Source organism: Polypterus senegalus, chromosome 14 (genome assembly GCF_016835505.1).
Source record: "Polypterus senegalus isolate Bchr_013 chromosome 14, ASM1683550v1, whole genome shotgun sequence".
In the NCBI taxonomy this organism is placed as follows: Eukaryota; Metazoa; Chordata; class Cladistia; order Polypteriformes; family Polypteridae; genus Polypterus; species Polypterus senegalus.
The window spans coordinates 71,031,797-71,054,518 of NC_053167.1; the positions used below are offsets into that span (position 1 = coordinate 71,031,797).

At 34.1% G+C, this 22,722-nt stretch overlaps 1 protein-coding gene across 13 annotated transcripts in view; it reads left to right on the forward strand.

Moving 5' to 3' along the window:
• The window catches only part of st3gal3a (ST3 beta-galactoside alpha-2,3-sialyltransferase 3a), a 394,364-nt gene that overhangs the window by 351,527 nt on the left and 20,115 nt on the right, over positions 1 to 22,722 (forward strand). For all 13 annotated transcript variants that reach the window (XM_039776580.1, XM_039776584.1, XM_039776587.1 and 10 more), the window contains one exon: positions 21,704 to 21,850. In XM_039776580.1, coding sequence (XP_039632514.1) covers positions 21,704 to 21,850 — 147 coding nt within the window. The remainder of the gene's footprint in view (positions 1 to 21,703; positions 21,851 to 22,722) is intronic.

The window sequence follows — 22,722 nt, forward strand, 5'->3', positions numbered from 1 at the left end:
ATTATAAAAGTATTGATAAGTAATTATCAGCCTAGAACAAGTGGAATTGAAAAAAAAGCACGTTCAATCCGGAAGTTGGTGCTATACACATTCGAAAGGCTCAATAAAAAAAGTTAAACACGTCTCACGGAGCTCATTTAAAAGATTCAGAACGTTGGTACTTGAAAGATTCCAAATTTTGTTTTTACAGAAGTTCTGAAATAAAAGTGAAACTAACAGCAACAATTCAAAGAAAAAATTATCTTAAAAGTGTGTATCCGGAAAAACAAAAACGGGGTTGGCGAGCGAAGCCCCCTAGTATATATATATATACTTAAAAGAAAATGCTTCTTAATCTCTGATCTAAAACATTTATCCACCTTCAAAAAAGAAGCAACAAAGTGTATGGATAAGAAAATATTTGAGCTTACTGCAAACTAGGTCCCCTAGGTTGTTGAACAGTGAGTTGATCTCCATATCATATTCCTTCAAGCAAGACAGTTCATGCTAGTTAAAATAATTACTTCACAGGTGTGTATTTGTGTTTGCATGTTTTACAAACAGTGAATGTTCCTGCTATGCTCTGTTTAAATCAGCTAAACTTTGCATACCAGTGAAAATAATAATAAAAACAGCTTGGTTTTTCAGAATAGTCTAGAGCTCAGATTAGAGTTTAGGGCTTTCCTCCTGAAATCACTTCTTTAAATGTGCTCTCATTGAACTTTTCTTCCAGATGATTCACACACTAAAGCTGCATCAAATCGGACTGTCTGATCGAATGTCACTATTGAGTATAATTCCTAGGAATTTGAAGGCAAATACTGACTTTTGAATGAATATAAATGTTTTTTGCTTTACATCACAGTAATTTCAACATTATTTCACACACATACTATGAAATATTGCACTACTATATTTTGCACAGTCTTCTTTGCATATAGCATCCAGGATCTGTTCTGCCTTTACCCATTTATATTTATGAATGGGTACGGGATCTGATGGAAATACTGGTGTTTCATGATTTATCATTAGTAGTTTTGTCATGGCACAGTGAAGCAGCTCTACATGTCCATTGTTAACTTATCATCTCTTGATAATACTATGTTTGTTGCGTTTTGATTTTGATTTGATTGTCTGCACTCACTTTAGGGTTAGTTTGAAATGTGATAACAATGTTTACAGTGTCATGTCTTAGATATTTAGAGTTTTCTATTGAAACAAAATCTTGGATTTACCTTGCTTATAGTGTTTAACATACAGTACTTTAGTCTAGACAGTATTTGATTTTATTTGGAGACATTGAAATCCATGCATTTATTTGTTGAATTCACTGAGAAAACCTGTTGTGTTTATTGAAAGAATGTGTTGGTCAAAAACAATGTGTTTGCTAAATGGCTTGTGCCTTCCTTTTTGGTACTTTACTCAATCATCAGTAGGCTAGCCTAGGCCAAGCAGCCTAAACATGTGGAGCTACCAGAATCTTCAGAGATATTAGAAGTGGAAAGTTGCTGAGTCTTTCTTATTCAGCAATTAAATAAATTAATCAATGTCCAATGACTGATTTTTTTTTTTTTTTTCTGATGTGTTTATTTTTGATGTTGGAAAGAGGTCAAGTTTACCAAAATGCTGAACTCTGTATGTTTGTTATTAACAGATTTATTTTATTCAGTATACAGTATATTCATCTTTTTTAATTAGCCTATTGAAAACATTGAATTTAAATCATGTAGCATATATTCTACAGTATATTAAAGTACATATCCAGATAGCTATTTTCCTTAAAATAGTATGGTTCTATATGAATAAGAATATCAGTGGCCCATGTTAAAGATTGTCGTTTAATTATGAACTCCCTTCATTTTGACTTGATCTTCAGACCTCCCTTGCTTTTGTTTAATCTTTAAGCAGCTCAAGTATGAGAGAATATATAAACAGTAGACATCTAATTCATATGCTTCCAAAGTAGCTGGTAACAAATAAAGATAAAGGACAATATCTGTCTCCATACCAGTCAATTCAAAACCAGTGGTATTTTTCTGCGTGCTTTATTATCCTTCATAAATTAGGGTGCAGCTTAATATTAGACCCTTGATGTGACTCCAAGAGGTTGATTACTATATGCACATTCAGTGCATCAGGTCATCTTTTGAGAGCCTGGATTAGGCTGCTCGGTCTGTTGGAATTCAATGTGCTTTGACAAGAAAGAGTAGTGCTCAGATGACCAGATTACAAACTTGCAAAACTGCAAATCAAGAAAGGTTACTGAAGTCATGGTGAGGTTATAGATTTAAACAAGACTTAAGGGTACTTAACATCTCTGAAGAGGTAATTGGTACTTGCTTCTGGAATCTTTATACATTGTTGACAGGTGCATAATGACCGTTGGGAAGAGTTCAAGTACTATACCAGTAACTTCCTGAACATTTTTGTTGTTATATTCTTTAATGTTTCCTCTTACTTTCATTCCTGTGCCAAATGAAGTGGTGGTTAAATTTTTTAAAGAATGTATTGATTTCATCACTTCTGTTAATATATATTTTTTACTTTTTATATTAAACCTCAGCTATACATTGTTGTTTTGTTATTGTATATGTAGCAATTCCATCACCCTGTGTGTTGAGGTTATATATAATTGTGTAAAACTGTAAAGCTACTTTTTTTTTTTTTTTAACACCTTTTACGCAAACAAGACATTGAACATACTGTTTTGAAGTTCAAAAGTTAAACATCAGGCATTTTAATACAATCCTTATCACTGGCTAAGGATGTGGTATAAACAATGCTAAGTGAGGCATGACTTTAAAATCACAGTAAACCCAAGTATTATTTTTATTTTTCCTTATTTTTATTTAGGTGGATGCACCTGCACTAGGGCACATTTATTAAAAAGAGGGATTCCCTCCAGGTCTTAAGTACATTTTAAGCATTGGAGCAGTGCTAAAAATAGCTCTTGATAGAAACCAATTAAAATTATAAGCAAATAATTTTCTGGAATTTTTACTTGATTTATCTGAAAATATCTTTTCATATACTTTACATGTTTGAGCTCTAATGACTTCATGCCACAATTAGAGCAAAAACATAAAATTTAAAGGAATCAGTATCTCTGAAACTCCACCTTTAGACTGCAGTTAAACCTATAATATAATTGGGAAGAAAAAAATTCTTTTGCATAAATTGTTCATCATGTAACCCAAGTGCGTGATTTGTTTCTTATTTTCTAATTTGCCAGACGTTTGAAAGTAATGTGAAGGTTTCTAGCACAGAAGGAAAAGCCCAAATTATTTTCATTGATACCATCCAGTTACCTCTCTTTTCTTTCCATTTACTAATCAATAAAAAAAAAAAAATTGTATTCTGAAAAACAGTCTGTGACTTAATATAAAACTTAAAAATAGACATTAATTAATTGAAGAATGTTATTCTGTAATACATTAAATTTGATAAATGTAAAACATTCTACAGTATAATAATTTACATTGATAAATATAAAACATTGGTTCTGTATTTTTTTTATTTTACTAAACCCGTTTTTTCAACATCCCTCTCTAAATGATAAAAAATGAATTGCTCTAAACTTTCAAACTTTCACAGCAGTTAAAGATTTAATAAGACTGTCAAACTTATTCAATAAACATAAATCTCTGATTATATTTTTATATCACTGAATTGCATAATAAATTGTATATACCATCAATTTTTCATTAAACAACTTGGTGTAGCTCACACTTGCCAAGGAAGAGACTCATAATTTTTTTTTCCTTGATTAAGAATGTTTATCTAATTTTCTGAATGGCTCTTTTAAAAGTTGCTAAAAAATAACATTGTAGAATATATGTGATTTTTCACTTATTCGTTCCATTTACCCTAAAAAATTCAAGAGTTATTCTACATGTGAAGGAAACCACAGTTTTAAATTGAAAAAAATTTGTCTCTTTAAAGTGCACTAAATAGTGATACTTAATAGTGCTGCTGAGTGTTAATTTGTATGTTGTTCTGTTATTTAATTTTCCACTTTATATTAATCAAATTATGTCAAGCACAACATTTTTCCACATCTGATCAAATCCGCTCTTGCAAAGATGAATTACAAACATTAAAAGTAATTTTATGCCTTTAGTTGAGAGTTCACAGTAACATTAAGTTTCTTATCCCTCATTTGGTATTTTATAATGTTAAAAGCACATATGTAGAAATTTAAATATATAAATGTTAAATATGTTTACATATATAAATGTTCATAAAACATTTCTGAATTTGTGTTTTTTAACAGTATTTAGTTGCATGTGCATCAGTCTATGATTTAGCTCCTTTAAAAGTATTGGTGACCTGTCCTTTTCCTGTCTTGCGCTAGCTGCTAGCTAGATTGATCAGAAAGCAATTAAGACACTATTTTATACTTAATTTATTCAATAAAGTGATATTTCTTATAAGACAAGCCATTTTTTCTTACTTTTTAAAGTTGTACACCTAGATATGTTAGATAAGTTGCTGCAAGTGCATGTTTTCTTCCTATAGACATTGCTCAAAGAAAATCCCTCCATACAAATCTGGTCAGTTTTGTCTTATTTTGATAATGAACCTGCACATTGTTAGCATACATATACACCATAACCAGTATGACTGTGGTAAAGCATGGTAAAGGTCTGTGGCAGTGCAGAAATTAGTGAATATAAACAGTGCACCTTAGTCTTGGTGAATGTGGGTGTGTGCTGCGGCAGCAAGTTTAGCCGGCTTCCTCATAAACAGTTTTTGGTTTGTCGTCAAGGCATCTTTACCCAAAAAGCATAAAGGAGTACTGAAACGGAAGAAACAATCAATAATGAAAGTTTATAGAGCAGAGATTGGGTGGATATGCCATTGCTGAGAGCAGAAGGTATGGTGATCAGTAGTTGGGCCAGTGGAGAGCAATAGGATGGTGCTCCAGGGGTGGGTCACTGTATATTGAGCATTTAGTGTTTGTTTGCACAATGTACTTAGATGCTTCTTTTGTGGCTGGTTTCAGTTCTAATTGAACTAGTTCATCCTTGTTTCAAGAGAATTATACCAGCTGCGGGCAACCTAGACATAACAGTGACTTGATCAATTCATGTTGAAAATATTCAGCTTGTGTATTTGCACATGCAAATACAGTCAGTTAAGCTGGTTCCTTATTAACGCTCTGCAGGTCATTATCAAGGCATCTGTAGCCACAAAATATAAAGAGCCTGAGGAAGATTGAGGGGTGAGGAAATATTAAGAGAGAAGTTTTGTAGAGCAGAGTGCAAGGATTGGGCAGAGGACAGGAGTCATGGTGGTCATTAGATGCTCCAACAGGGAGCAAGATGATCGTGCTCCAGGGGCAAGTCACTCCATATTGAGCATTCAGGGAGCATGAGCAACTGAAGGGCTTTTGAGATGACATAGTCTGCCCTGGGTGTCCGGCATGAGACTGACTAAGGTGACTGGGACCCAAATTGTTTTAAAGGATGAATGCACATGCTGGGGACTTGGCTTTCGCTGAGCATACCCAGTGGGTTAGTGGAGGTGGAGAAATAGAGAGGAAAGCAACCGATTTTATCCCTCTGATTTTAACTTTTGTGTAGTCTGTTTTATCAGGACTGATATTAACTACAACAGAGCACTTGTTTTTATTGGATATTTTATTTAAAGAAGAAACCTCACTGCACTTTGTTTTGGACCATTTATTATTGAATACATTTGGACAATGCACTTGTCACCATCTTTTTTTTTTTTTGGTGCTTGTTTCAGTCTGTATTTCACTAGACCATGTAGTATGTTATGTGGGCAACCCAGGCATAACAATGACTTAATTAATTTATTTTTAAAAATTTCACTTGTGGATTTGCTTATACATATAATGAACCCATGCCTGTATTTCATTAAAATCGCTAAAGGTTATGCACAGTTGTTTTTAATTGTACAAGAGAAAAAACTGACATTAGCAAATTTATTGGCTGTTGCATTTTACCGACTGGACACATTTGGTGCTGTTTTTTTTCAGAAATCTTAAGATGTGTAATGTATTGGCCTGGTCAAGTATGGTACAGTCCCCAATCCCTCCACCCCCTCACCATTAAACTCTATGCGTCTTCTAGCATCTTAGTAAATGGTGTAACTCTGGATTGTGTTAACATTCATAATCCCAAAGCCTGTCATAGCTAGCATTTTTTATATCCTATGCTCCAGTGTTTCTGCACAGTTTCCCATAAACATTTCATGGAATAGTGGGAACAAATCAATCAGAACATTGTAAAGAGTTTTAATAGCCTGTGTCTTAACCCAGGAACAATAATACTGCCAGTGGTTTTTCATCTTCTACTCTCCATAGCCGGGCAGTTAGAGCCCCTAAGAGACCAGCGCTTGATCCCAATTACTGCAGCAACTGTTGTTTTTTTAATGTTCTTTCTCCTCTCTAGATGAAATTGAACAACATAAGAGATAGTCTTTTCTATGTTTTTTAACCATTTCATATTGTTTCAACCACTAATTTCAGATGTGTATGGTATGTAGTGTCTGTTACGAGTCAGCCTTGGCACAGATAACTCAGTATATATTAAAATGAACACTGATTTAATGTTGATAGCCTAGAACAGGGTCCTTGACATATGATCACCCAACTTCACAAACTAAACCTAACACTGCATTATTTCAAATTATGGAGTGTGCAGGGCAAAATCTGTTAGTTGAATTGAAATGTGAATGCACCATAAATTTAGACTAAATACAGAAACAATGAGTGTTTCTGCTTCTGCAGCATGTTCCAGCAGGGTCTCAAATATTTGTTTGAAGAAGCTCTTCTGTATTTTGTCATCTTCAGTGTTACTTTGTGCAGGTTCAAATTTTCTGAAAGAAAAATAAAGTTGAAAATGTACATATCTTTAAGGAACTATGCACTATTGTCAACAAAGTGTTTTCTGTAGTATTATAAGTCAGAATTTTTGTTTATTTCTTAATCATTTCCAATACTGTGGAGACTAAAACTGCCCACAGTACTTCAAATGAGATTTCACCACATTCTCCAATTTATTTTTTACCTTATTGACTGTGTTTCCTGCATTGGACTTAATATAGACAGACACTGATTTCTCCATTTAATGATGCACCCATAATAACTTTAAAACTTGCTTCCCACATCATTTATTTCCAGTTATTAAACTTAATTTGGAACATCAGTCTGACCCAGAAACAATAGTTACAAGGTAGGCAACCAGACATGGACTAGATTTCAGTTCATGGCAATACAGAGAGGGAACCATACATAGGAGAAATTTAGATTTTTTAATCGCTTACACCGTATCTTGTCCTCACTCTATCTGCTAACAGAAACCCATGCAAACACATCCAGAAATTGACTATTTGAAAATTAGAATACTATTAACTCTTTTACAATGACTAGGTAGTGCACCTATTTCAATTAATATAATACCTCAGTTAACAAAGTTGATATGTTCACATACTTTAGTTTGTTCAAAGAAAGTTCAATAACCGCAGTAAATAGGAGGAATAAGGACATGTTTTAAAACATGGTCGGGGAGGATGGGATGGAGTTGTTTATTTCTTGATGATGATGAATCTGTCATCTACTTCCTTGGTGTCCCTCAAGTAATATTCCTACTTGCTAGATATTTTGCAGCTCCTTCCATGCAGCTCCACGTACTCTTGTGCACTCCTAACTGCATGTTCACATTACACATTAATACCACCAAATGTGTCTCACACTGGTCACCTAGGGTCAGCGGTAACACAATCTGATTAATTTTCTACAAATCCATGACCCGATCCAAGCCAGAATCCTTAAAGACACACCCAGACTTGTACATTTTAGCAGAAGATAAGTACCATATTTTTTTCTCTATAAGACACACCTATGTTTAGAGGAGGAAAACAAGAAAAAAATATTCTGAACCAAATGGTGTACTAATATATTTAATAAAATATAGCAGAATAATATTTCAACCATGTAAATTCAACAGTGGTATTAAGAACCATCAGTACTGTCATTAACAAATGAGGAGAGTCTTTAAGGTTCAAGCACTCTTCTGGTTTTCTGGAAACCCCAAGAACTACTCATTGCTAGTGTCAGAATTTATGAAGCTCAGTTGCTTATAATCACTTTGCAGAAGCACGTACCTATCACACGGCATAAACCTGTCCAAAGCCACCAAGGGACAAAGCACGTTTGGACCTATGCTCCCTGAAGTTATATTGCCAGTCTAGTCCCATCTCTATTTGTAATGCCACAAAGCTCATCATCTTGTCTTTTGTTGTGGGTTTCCACTTTGAAAAACCAGAATGCAGTGCAAGCACAGTCCGTGATTCATAAAATTGCTCTGCATTCCCGTTTGTCTCATCTGAACAGTAGCTGCAAGGCAGCCTCAGAAAAGAACAGCCTGAAGTAGTCTAGTGGCTGGTAATCTGTCATGTCCAATAGCAAGCCATACTGTCTTGTGAAGTCCGGTAGCCAGTTTGGCTCCCACGGATCAATGTCTGGGTATTCTTCCCACATGAACCTTGCCATAGGTGTATCAGCTGTGTGAATGCACTCGGCTGGTGTCTGATCAGCTGATGCCAGTTCCTCACTCTCTTGCTCGATCTCCTGATCACTGTCAATAAAATCAGATTCTGAAAAATCAGAGTCCGACTCAGAGATAATGCGCAAAACATCATCTGCTGAGTATTTTGTTTTCTGCGCTCACTTTGCTCCCTTATGAAATGTCGATGCCATCTTGCCTTTCTTCGCATTTCGGAACTCACTCACGCGCAAGGATTAGATGCCAAGTCAATGAGTCTAACATTCCTCCAAGCAGAGAGGGAATGCCTGTAATGTAACGGTGAGTTTTGTCACCATTAACATCTAATTGTCGCCCTATACCTCTGGATGTTGACCTTTTTCCGGTAATACACATCACGCTCTGTTTTGCAATATTTGCTCCCTAAGACGCACAGACATTTCCACCCTTCTTTTGAGGAAAAAATAAGTGCGTGTTATGGAGCGAAAAATACGGTACCTTGTGAGTGCTTAAAGGTAAGTGCTATCTGTCTTCAACTCCTCTTTCACGCTCTGCACTGACACTGCAAAAAAAAAAAAAGTACTGTGAAAATGTTTTGTGATTTTATGGTTCCAAGATTAACAAATCACTTGCCTCTGGAGAGAAAAAACAGGTTTGAAAAATGAATGGACGAAAGATGTGAGAATGAGCCAAGAATCTATCAGTCTAAAGTTTACAACATAGGAAGTGCATCTGAAGTTGAAAGTCCACATCTTCTGACTGTATTTGACTGTCAGGGCCATTGAGTCACTATAGCCTTTCTGAGCCCATTTTAACTCCTAGTGCCTCCAAAGTCACCACTTCCTTGGTTAGAGAAGAAGAGTTTACTGAGTAAAAGGGAGTGTACATTAGAAGTAGAAGGCTTTACATTTGGTTGTAATATACCTAATGCTTCTGCTACAGAATATATTAAATTTAAGTTTCATCAAATAAAATGTCACATTGAAGTACTGTCTGGCTGTTAAATCTTCACAGTGCAGCGTCATAGCTTTTTTATAGGCAGAACAGTAAAATTATCTGAGATACTGCTTCCTTATTTCAGTATCTCTTCTCTCAGAACTTTATCAAAAATGTTTTCTGACGTCGTTATAGAAAATCAACAATACTGATAACTATAAAAAGTTTAAACACTTGATATTATGTGTCTTCAAGAACATCTTCATGTAATGATGTTAATAACCTGCTGAGTGTATTATGTTCTTGCCATAGGAGTTAGCTTTCTTCCATCTGCCAAAAAACGATTTGACTTCTTGCCAATACTAAACTGAGGTTGCCTGTGTCAGAAATGACCTGTGTAGTGTGACAGTCTGCACTCATAGTCGCCACACACTTCTGCTTTGTGTCCAGTGTAAAGTCTAGGAACTACATGTTAGCTCCTTTATTTTGCTGTCTCAGTGTAAATAAGGAGCTACTTTAAATTGGGCTTTCTGTTCACAGAGCCACTCCAAGTATGTAAAGACAAGAGCTGAGTCTGATTTAATGTATAGGATAAATATTAGGAATGTGGTAATTCATTTCTAACAATTGCTTCAGACTGAGAGAGTGTGCATGAGGGTATTTGAGTGCACCCTCTGTGGAATTGTCACTATTTCTTGTTTGTCATGCATCCCTTTTCAGAATCCTGGATTGAATAAGAAGGTAAGACATTTTTCAACAAGAGCAGGCTCCATTTAGATCAACATATTTAGCTTGTCATAAGTTTCTCTCCTAACAAAAAATATCAAGGAATGACTTAAACATCTCAGGCTACTAATGTATTCCTTCCCTTTTATTGCTTTTGTAAGAATAACTTATAATGTTTATGGTACAGAATAACTAAGGATCATGTTTAATTCAATATTTGTTTTAAATTAAGCTTCAACACAATCCCCAAACTATTTGGAGAGCTATGAAATCAGATGATCCATTATTTAGTTGTCACTTAAAGATACTGATGCTTTGAGAGGGTTAACAGAGACTCCATGTGCATACATAAAGACATAAATTAATCCTTGCCATATTATACAGTCATATAAAAATGTTTGGGAACCCCTCTCAGCCTGCATAATAATTTACTCTACTTTCAACAAAAAAGATAACAGTGATATGTCTTTCATTTCCTAGGAATATCTGAGTATGGAGTGTTTTCCGAACAAAGATTATTAGTGAAGCAGTATTTAGTTGTATGAAATTAAATCAAATGTGAAAAATTGGCTGTGCAAAAATTTGGGTACCCTTGTAATTTCTCTCAAAAGATCTGAAAACACATATTGTTCAGCATCATGGTTTAGGGCAGCGTTTCTTGACCTTTAAGTATTTGCGACCCAAGTTTTCATAACAGTTTTAATCACGCCCCCTAAATTTTTTTTGAAAAAAGCCCACTAATACCAATGTGTTCTTTTTTAATTAATGATTTATCATAGATGCATATTTTATTATACCTACTTTTATCGACATTTATCTGACTCTGTATTTATTTTTTTAGCATCAGAATGTAGTTTAAGTTAATTTGTTTTCTTTTTTTCACATCTTCGCACCTCTCTTTTTGTTACGCACGCCCCCCTAGGAAGGCCCGCCCTACAGTTTGAGAACCACTGGTGTAGGGGAAGGCTACAAAAAGCTGTCTCAGAGGTTTAAACTGTCAGTTTCAACTGTCAGGAATGTAATCAGGAAATGGAAGGCCACAGACATAGTAGCTGTTAAGCCCAGGTCTGCCAGGGCAAGAAAAATACAGGAGTGGCATATGCGCAGGATTGTGAGAATAGTTACAGACAGCCCACAGATCACCTCCAAAGACCTGCAAGAACATCTTGCTGCAGATGGTGTATCTGTACATCGTTCTACAGTTCAATGCAATTTGCACAAAGAATATCTGTATAGCAAGGTGATGAGAAAGAAGCCATTTCTGCACTCACGCCACAAACAGAATCGCTTGTTGTATGCAAATGCTCATTTAGACAAGCCAGATTCATTTTGGAACAAAGTACTTTGGACTGATGAGACAATAATTTTGTTATTTGGTGATAACAAAAAGCACTTTGAATGACGGAAAAAGAACACTGCATTCCAAGAAAAACTCCTGCTACCTGCTGTCAAATTTGGTGGAGGTTCCGTCATGCTATGTGGCTATGTCACTAGTTTAGGGACTGGGGCTCTTGTTAAAGTCGAGGGTCGGATGAATTCAACCCAATATCAACAAATTCTTTAGGATAATATTCAAGCATCAGTCACAAAGTTGAAGTTACACAGGGATTGGATATTCCAACAAGACAATGACCCAAAACACAGTTCGAAATGTACAAAGGCATTCATTCAGAGGGAGAAGTACAGTGTTCTAGAGTGGCCCTCACAGTCCCCTGACTTAAAATATCATCGAAAATCTATGAGATGATTTGAAGGAGACTGTCTATGCTCGGCAGCCATCAAATTGAACTGAACTGGAGAGATTTTGTATGGAAGAATGATCAAAAATACCTCCATCCAGAATCCAGGCACTCATCAAAGGCTATAGGAGGCATCTAGAGGCTGTTATATTTGCAGAAGGAGGTTCAACTAAATATTGATGTAAAATCTCTGTTGGAGGTGCCCAAATGTATGCACCTGTCTAATTTTGTTATGATGCATATTGCATATTTTCTGTTAATCCAATAAACTTAATGTCACTGCCGAAATACTATTGTATCCATAAGGCATGTCATATATTAAAAGGAAGTTGTTACTTTGAAAGCTCAGCCAATGATAAACAAAAATCCAAAGAATTAAGAGGGGTTCCCAAACTTTTGCATACGACTGTATATAAAAAAAACATAGAACAGTTGCTTAACCGCCATTTTTTTTCTAATTTTAAAAAGAATATGACAGTCTTTTCCCACCATGTTATAATGGCATGGATTGGGATGTTTTCATTTGAAGGAAAAAAATTCTGATTGTAAGATCCCTGTCTTAATAATGACTCAAGCAATCTAACGGGGTACATTTTAAAAGAAATTGATAGAGTGTAAAGTTACTATTTGTATGATCATAATTAAAAGACAGTATAGTTACAATTATCAGTCTGAAAATGAAGGAAACCTGGCAAGTAACTTTTACCAGAATTTTTGACTTGCATATAATAAAGAAATGTTTTGCTGTAAGTTTAAGTTGAGATGTAAATTTTTCAAAATATGTATGCATGTTATTAATATAGAAATCTCTTAGCGTCCCAATACCACAAATCTATGTATTAAATCCTCTTTAAATTAGGGCTTGTAAGAAGATATGATTACCATGCATGGATGCAATTTATAATGACATCTTGGATATAAAGTGTCATCTGCATTGGCACCATATTATGAGAATGTTCTGAACTACCACATTCCTGCAAAAATTTCAGTAATTAGTAGCAGTGGGTGCACAGAAGAAAAAGAGGAGATGGTGCAGGATGTCCTTTTCAAAGCTAAGCAAGCTGGTACAATTTCATTTCTTTCTGCTACATTCTGCAGTTTTTATTCAGCTCCTATAACATACTACAATATTTCTTTATAGCATGTAACCTGCATCCTAGAGGAAATGTTGTAGCTCTTCTCTGCATATTTTGTAGTGCCATTACATTATTTTTGGGGCAAAGCATACATGCAGTATATCAAATCTGGATGAACTTTGATATGTAAAATACATGCCAATGCAGTATAAACTTTTCCTGGTGAATTTTTCACATCCAGATTTTCATCTCTCGCGGTTTGCTTTCATTTTTTATCCCACTTGTTGACAGCCAGTCAATCAAAGCCTTTCTATTAGGTTGACAAAAATCATGGGCATGTTTGGCAATTATCGGAACCATTACATACTGTTATGCATATATTGGGTTTACTCGTTTAGTGCAAGAAAGCTGCAATCATTTTTTGCCTTTTTTTAAACGCCTGTTTTGACTTTTTCCACTATTGCTCTTTGAATGACTATAAGGTTGTCTGAAATTTACGGGTACATTTTTGCCTGCGGCCCTTACTTAACCCTAACTCGTGAACAAATAAAAATAAACATATATATGTGTATGTGTGTGTATAAAATATAATATGGCTTTAATCACACTAGATATGCATCCATTACATTTCCACTCAAGTATTAGTGCTAATAGAGGGGTATCTTTCAAGTTTTATTTCTTGGCATTGGAATGGAGGAAGTCAAATACATTGCATTTGTTTAGACTGTATTTGTGTATTGAGAGAGGAGCTTATTGTTTCACGTTGGTCCAAAGAACACCTTGACAAGAGCAATAATAACAATATTTAGGCTTCTATTGCATCTTATTCTATGTTTCTAAGTTAGCACCACATTCAGGATTGGTTTCTGCCTATAATCCAGGACAGTAGGAATAAATATTAATTCCCACAAGCCTGAATTGGATAACTGGGATAGTAAATGAATGAATGAATACATGGATGTACTTTATTAAATGCAGTCTAGCCAAAGATAATAAAATGAGTGCTTTATGATGGTAATCCTTGAGTCTTCAACAAAACACACATTGGAAATATAAGAACACTCATATTTTATTGATAGTTATGAAAGTATCACAGCCAAAAACACTTCTGATAGAAAAGCCTGTGCAATAAAAGCAATATATACATTTGCCCTCTTAATAGACTCTTAGAGGCCTATCTTAAATTGTTTTAGGTGGGTTAAAAATTTAATGTTTGCCAAACATTTACAGTACTTACCATGACAGAATCTGAAAGTTTTCTCTACAGCTTTATTTTACACTGTACAGGCAAGTTATTGTGGTATAAATGACTGAAGAAGTAAAATATAAAATATGTAAGATTCCATATGTTCTATTGATGTTAACAAAAGAAACTTAACTAATATTTGTCTAGAATCACATATAATCATATGCTCACTTGCCAAATACAAATTTGTATTACACATTCATGGAAGCTTAACTTGCTGAACTGAGCAACTAACATTAAAATATGGCTTGAATACAGTTAGTTACTTGCCTAATTCTGCACATAGCTTGTAATCACAGCATCCTTCATGACAGAGCACAACATGTGTTTTGGCAGCTGATCATAGTATATTACTTTAATGAAATAACGTTAGGAATTCTAATACTATATTATTCATGTTGCATTTGAGACATATACCTTCATGTGCATTTTACCTAAATTGAATATTGAGATATTGGTGGTGATCACTGCTGTGTTGCAGTCTGCATAAATATGTTGTTGATGTTCATTTGTTCAGAGAAGTTTAAAAATCACCTTGTGTGAGAATTTTGGAAAGATTAACTATTGGAGTCATCACAACACAGTAGGTGACGTTCACAGTGTAGCTACATTAAGACTAGTAATTTGTACCAGAATTCAGCACCAATATGTTGTGTGTGTCTCACAGTGACATTGAGTTTAATAACGTTGAAGATTGATTTATGGATTTAAATAAAATACTTGTACTAGTCAAGTAACAGCAACTTCACATTAATCATCTTTCCACTAATGTGATGCAATGGGAAAGCTATTCATTTTTCCAAAGATTATGGGAATTCTTTTTTTTTTTGTATATGTTTTACATGAGCTAATTATTGAAGTTTTTACTTGTTTGTACAATATTTAAATATTTGTATAATGTATGTCCCTATAATATTTGTTTTCATTTTTGCTGAAATTTTCATTAATTCCTGGGTTCAATGAAGCAAAAAATAATTAGTTTTAGCTTCATAGTGCAGTAGTTGTATAAGTTGATCTGTATGTGTTCAGAGCAGAATATTACTAAGAAAGGACAACCAAAAATGCTTAAAGTTGTCATTGCTAATAACACTTCACTGTATTAGATGCCTTAAAGAGGCATTGTACTTTATAAATAAAGAATGACTTCTGAATATATTGAGTCCTGCACATATGAAGTGTTCTTTGCCAGCCATCATTTTATGAGCTGATTTTGCAGGCAACAGACTTACAGGAAACCTGGTCAGGAAGGAAAAAACTTTAATATTTCCCTTAGAGAAAAGGGTTTATTATTTTTGGGACAATCAGGTATTTTTGTATTTAGTAAGAAAAAAAAATCAATGTGCAATCTAAATTGGTGCAAATTTGCCACATGCAATTTCTATAACATGATATACTCATCAGAAAATGTAACAATAGCGGAACACAAGACTGCTTTAAATTTAGAGATCTGTTTGATTTTTTTTTCTTTTAACTGCACTTTTTCTAAACAAAATTTAAATGAAAGCCAAATAAAGTCATTTAATATGCTTCAGTTTACTTTTATTTATTCTCCCTGTTAGATTGTTAAAATATTTCAAAATGCAAATTATGCACCTGTGACTTTAGCTATGTAGATTCAGCCCTGCAGTCCATCGTCCTGCAAGAGAAGAAATGTACTTGATTGCCTTCTCATACATCAAATAAAACAGCCCATATGTTCTATAAAAATGAAAAAATCCAGAGACATACAGTACCTTGGGACATATCACTGTACCATCTGTATTCTAGTGCCTGCTGCTCGGCTTATAGTGCTCAGTCATGAATGTTTTGTGACCACCATCACATGAATGTGATCTGAGCAATTTGAGTATAGCATGATGAAATGGTTGTATTTGTTGTTGTGCCATATTAGTAATTTCACTTTTGTCTATTACTGAGTTGATTCCTTATTTTCAATCGGAATAGCTTGCATTTTTCAGGCAAGAGTTTGTTAAGAATTGGATGCCGGTCCATGTTAACTTCAATATGTCCATCTATTGAGGCCACTTAAGTCAGTTTAGTTTACTGTTAGGTTTTCTGGGTATTTCACAACCCTTCTCACCTTTATTCAGCCAACATTAACCTGCTGAAAACGCTTTGAAGTACACAGATAACACACATTTCTAGGTGCTGGATGAATGCCATTAAAGAAATGAGAGGCTAATTAGTCAACTGGTATAAGGATCAACATCAGTCTATAAAATACAATAAATGGTGATAAATTTTCAGAGACAGAAGTCTTCAATGTTCACCTTTAAATCTATTTATTCAAGGAAGGAGGTAGAAATAGTTAATGAGTGTAAATATCAAAGGAAACAACACTGATAATAATTGTAATTTTATATAACAATAACATCTACTACATGTGAAATATGTCATCAGTGGTGATTTGTTCTCCATAACTGCAGACTGTTTGAACTGGATTGGCATGTCATTTTCTCCTTCTGTCACAACCTTCTGCTCTGTGGCTTGGTTAAACAGTCTGACAAACTACAATGTAAAGAAACTACACCAAAAATAATTCTTCTTATGGAATTGTTTTCTCCAAAGTGCTAAAGAGCTTTTTTACAAAAACCATCACAAGTTATAAATTGCTGTATTTTGGAGTATAGGTTTTGTATATAAGCATGGTTGATTGGTACTGGAGAGGCATTTGAAAGTGTGATAAGGTGTTAACCAAAATTTATTTTTAAACTTTTTTTTTTTTGTTTTGGAAAATTGATCTTTAAAATCTGTAAATGCATTTCATCAGGTCCTTTTCCAGTCTGATTATTGGATTCTTCTTAATTTCCATATATAGTATATTGCTATAACCTGTTAAATCATGGTGGTGCAAAAGATATTTTAAAAGAGAAAAACTAAAAGGTAATCTGATTTGGCTGTTTAGAATTATTTTAAAAAGCTGTTTATCTTCATTAATAGATTTGTCTTTAATAAAAATGGAAATGTGTCTTTAAAAAGAACATTGTGCAGTGTCACATTTGATTTGAAGCAGATTTGCACTCTTCCTAAATCTGTCTGTCTACCCTATAAATAAATTGGCTGTAGAAATTTATGCTATAAAAAAGAATAACTAAATATTAATAGTTTCATAGTTTAATTTGTAACTACATTTTTAATGTTTTAGAGGACAGTTATGTTGTGACTGTCAATGCATCTAGAGAATTTAAAACAATAAATTCAGAAACACTTGAAAGTGTCAACAAAATTTGAAAAGACTACTAGTGAATAACTTACAAATGTTCAGTAATCTATTCAAGTAATTTACAAAATAAAAAAAGCTTAATTAATTACTTTTACTATGTTATCATGAATAAGGCTTGGGTAGCTGCCCCATATATTGTGGTAGGTTGCAGACAAAGTAAAGCAACTGTTTTTTATGGAGTTCAACATAGAATTGATGCATAGGTGGAAAACAGTCGTATTTAAGGATAGACAGAGGAAGTGACGTCTTCTGGGCGGGAACCGGAAGTGATGTCATCAGGGCCAGGCAGAATTTCCTGAGAATGGTTTGCAGGAGAAGAACAGAAAAGAATTAATGCACTCCACTCCCCCTCTGGCCTGGCATGGAATTTCCCTCATTCCAGCTCTTTAGCTGCCTCCCATGTGCATGTGTGTGACTACATACAGGGCGAGTCAAGATTATGTGAATATTTGAATAGCCGAAACAATTTCTTCACAAAACGTACTTCATATGTGCAAGATGATTTACAGGAATTTCTCAACCTGTTCATTATGTTCAACACACAAAAAACAACAAGCAACAGTACCATTTAAAGCATGGACGCACATTTCGTGGGGAATAGATGATACCACAGTCTATATTCAGTCCTTCGAGTCATTGATATCACAAACTTTCTTGCTATATACGTGCTCCTTCACCATACCCCATAACCAGAAATCACAGGGTGTCAAATCAGGGGAGTGTGGAGGCCATAGCAATGGTCCTCCACTACCTATCCATCGACCTGGAAAGATGTGGTCGAGATAAAAATAATCCAGTAGTGTTAACATAATTTTGACTTACCCTGTATATATACATATAAATATGGCCATGATAACAAAAGTATGTGAGAATATTAGTTACCGCTTGATAACTAGCAATACTTATATCATTATTAATTTTCTGTTCAAATTCCTATGCATTCATTAACTGTCAGAAAATAACTTGTTTTGCTCTGGTTTATGATCACATTGCTCTGCTTTCAATACTTTAAACTGGTTTTCCTGCACAAAAATGATAATTCAGTACTTCCTTTGTTTGTTACTTGGAAAAATTAAACCATGGAATGTTGGTTTAAAATGAGTTTATGATTGTGTATAAACAAACAACCTATTTTCTTTTTTATTTTAAATAACACAAAATCTAATTTAAAATGCTGTTTTTAATTTGGAAGGTTGTTGGCTTTTTTTAATCTAACAGATGATACTGACTCAATGTTGAGATAATACAGAAATGTGACACTTGACATTAGTTTAACATTTAGCAAAGGGTTAAGTTCTGCAAAAGTTGATGAATCACCTTCTTAATTAATGCAGTTTTGTGTCATTTATTTCACCTTTCACCATAGCCCCAATAGATACAATGATGTACTGTGTTGCTCAAAAATGGTGCACAGACTTCATTGTTTATACTGTCTGTATGTACAAATTAGGAAATCCTCTGCCACACTTGAGAAGCAGGGATTATTACTGAAAATGATTTCATTTAATTTAGCTGTCTGTGGTGCTTAGGCCAGGCACCAATTCAGAAGCAGTAGCAAACTGTGGTAGGCATAAAGTCTAATGAGCCTAGGTCCAAGTCATGACTCATCAATTCAGTGATGAATGCACTTCTTTCTAGATAGTGGATCTATGGTGTTATTGCTTTTGGCAAGATGCTCCCAAGTTTCTTTAAATACCTTTCTGCACCTAGCTCAGCCTGTGTCATCCCTCTGTCAAATCTGTAAAGCGAGCTTATCCCATGATATTTTTAGGATGACCACCCAGGCACACAGTTTGGACCTCATCAAATTCATGTAACTTGTTTATTTAAACTAAAGAGGCATTCTTAGTGTGCTATAGTTAGTGCGTGAACGTCCAAAAATCACTGTGATTCAGTTTTGTCCAGTTTTTTGCCTTTTTATGGGAAGACCATTATGAAGGTACTGAAGTGAGCATAACATCCAATAAATTAAATTTTATCTGAAATGTTATCTGTTATTTGAATCACTATTTCTGAGTGCAAATATTTTTGTCAAGTCCATATATGGAGACTTCTAAGGAAAATTAAGCTTTCATGTTTGAACAAGATCAATATTTTCAATAGCAAAGAACAATGAGTGTTACGATCATTATCTCTGATGTGATATTTTAGCACTTTTATAACTTATCTTCCTCTTGTAATTAATTGGGGTGTTAAATCTTCAATCCCTAATCCAAAGAAAACCTTTGATACAAACCAGATCTGTTGTAATCATGTAGTGCAGATAATTTCAATATCAATTTATAGGGTAAAATTCTACATTAGGTAGACCATTTTCACAAAAAGTGAAAAAATCAAAATAACTCAAATTAAACATTTCAGGGGGAAACCCCTAAGAACATATTTCAGAAATATTATGCTAGATTGACTTATTACGGAATAATACTTAATGAAAATAATATAATGAAATAAATTCAGCAAAAAAATCAACACAAAAAATCATTTGTGATTAAAACAACATAAATTTTCATTTGTTATTGCTTTCATTGGAAACCTATGATAAAATCCATAAGCAAGAGTAATGATAAATATAGATTATGGCCTTGTTTAATACTGTCTTACTTTTGATGATGCACTTTTGATAAAACAGAATTAACAATAAATGGACAGTGATTGAGACAGCAATAGTTATATTCCTGAAGCACTCTTCTATGAGATACTCTGTTAGAAAAGACACTGCAAGCTTTGGCGTGCCTTTGGCTCCCTGCCAAGCTATTTCAATGCAGCTCTTTTCTCTCAATGGCTGTTCCTATTATTTGGGATATCAAAGGCTGTATTCGTTTATTTGTACAGGTGATTTCTATTAAGTCCAATAACCTGACCGCCTGTTTGCCATCAAGTTTTTAGTCACTTAGTCGTCCAGCACTGAATAATAGGGAATCACAATAAAGACTGAATTGAATAAATGACAGGTAATTGTTCAAATGGATTTTAGGTCATTCTGCATCGTAACTGATATGGTGTGGGCCAGTGGCTCTATGTCTAGACTCAAGAATGTCTGACACACATAAGCAGAGACCCCTCCTCTGTCAACAGCTTCTCTGGAGCATTCTCAATCCTATTTTAAAATACGATGTTTTTAGAAAATTCAGTTATAAGTTTATTTAATATGGAGCCCAGTTTTGAAGCAGTTAGCATTTTTAATAAGGAAGTAAAATGTTGTCTACTGAACCATTTTTAAAGAAAGTGAAGTGTAAGCGTTTTAACTGTAAACTGTTAAGAATAAATAACAATTGAGATCTCTCTTATTAATGTAGACACATTAAATAAAAATACAAGTAGACATCTAAACTTCACTGGATTAATATCTTGATTAGTATCATTTTTATTTATATAAAAAGTTATAATTTTTTTTTTTAAAGTTAAGTTTGAAATTTGCCCAAAATTTCTTAAATTGTTTTATAAAAGTAAGTACTTTCAATAAACAGTATTGTTTCTAACGTTTTTATCAATTGTTTCACAGTTTTCAAAGGATTTTCTTAAACAATAAATATTTAATAAAAAGTATTAGACAATATTGCTATATTGTGTTATATGTGTGTGCTTTGTGCAATATATTTTTTATGCAGTACTATATATAATTTTATGATGGTATCATCTCTAGAATATCGTGGTCTTTCATTGAATTTACTGTATGTAGATGTAACACCCAAATTCCTAGCTACTATATTGCTTGAAAATAAAGTGCAAGGTCAAGATAAAGAAAGCCTGAAAAAGTTAATTATAACCTCAAAACAGAGAATGTTAAACTACTCTTATTACCTGATGGATGGATGGATGGATGGATGGATTGATTGATTATACTGTAATTATTTTTGTTATTGTAAGAAGTTTTACCCTGTAATGTCATTCTTTTCTGTATGTCAGCATTGTCTGTTTTCATTTCATTATTTTTCAGTTTATGTTTTACATGTTTTTTGCGTTGTCTGTGTTCATCTCTTCAGATCCATAAAATAGGGAGAATGAGTCAAAATGACAAGACTGCTGCTTAAAATTTATAACCTGCAAATTTAGCTTTGCTAGTTTTTGCATGCAGACAGCTTGATAAGTGACTGAACCAACTGGTGACTTAATTGGTATCATTGTAGCCAATACATTTATTTAGTCTCTGTAATTGTTTTATTAAACTATTCTTTATATCAAAATTTTCCAAAGTCTTCCGTAATTTGTATTGTCTGGTTCATTCTTCTCATTGTGACTGACATTGCTTTGTTTCTGTCTTTCAGCGTGTGACAGATGGCTTCTGGAAGTCAGTAGCTATGCAGGTTCCTAAAGTGCCCAGTGAGGTTCGCATTTTAAACCCTTACTTCATCCAAGAGGCTGCTTTTCGCTTCATCGGACTGCCACTGAACAATGGAATCATGGGAAGAGGGGTATGTGAGGAGTAAAACAGAGGGTTTGCTAGCTATGAGCATATAGAACATTTAGTTAAGGATATGTTGAGGCACATACCTTTCATTCCTCCACTCTTTCAACTGTTTTTGAAACTCCTTATTCCAGTTTTGGAGAGCAGACTTCATTCTTACAGTCTTTAGATGCAAAATAGAAGTTAATCTACACTTACTATTAAGATATTTTAGAGCTGCTAACTAATCTAACACACATGTAATTGGGTTTTCGGAGAAAAACTGGTTGGACAGACACAGAGTGACTGAACCAAAGCCTTCCTGCGTTTTTCCCCAAACTGAAGATGTTAAGTTCTAAGTTAATGGACATTAGTTCCAATGAAAAACTACCATACTATCCAGGATGATGCTAAATTTTAAGACCACAAGTAAACCTTGTGATATGTAATATAATACATTATGTCATATTTAACACTGATCTGTTGGCAGCAGTTCTTACTTAGTCCTGGAGTTGAAAATGGAATGAACAGTACCATGAGTAGCTAAATGGACACATACTGAGCTGAAGAAATTCTGCAGTAACTCAGAGCTTGACATTGCCCACAGATATTATTTACCAATGTCTAGCAAAGTAAGCATATTGTGTTAAATGGTTTCAGTGCCTAAAGTTATTTTAAAAAACATAGTTTATTAAACCCGTTTAATAAAAAAATTAGTAGGAAGGTGTTTGTGACAAGCTTCAGATAATCTCAAATAAATGATAACTTCAAAATATAGGCCTTTCCTCTTTAGTGCAAATAAGATTGAACAAAATCCTTCTTATGCTTTACAGGAAATTAACTTGTAACATATTGACAAATTTATGGCCATCTACATTTCTTCCTTCATTTTCATTTGTT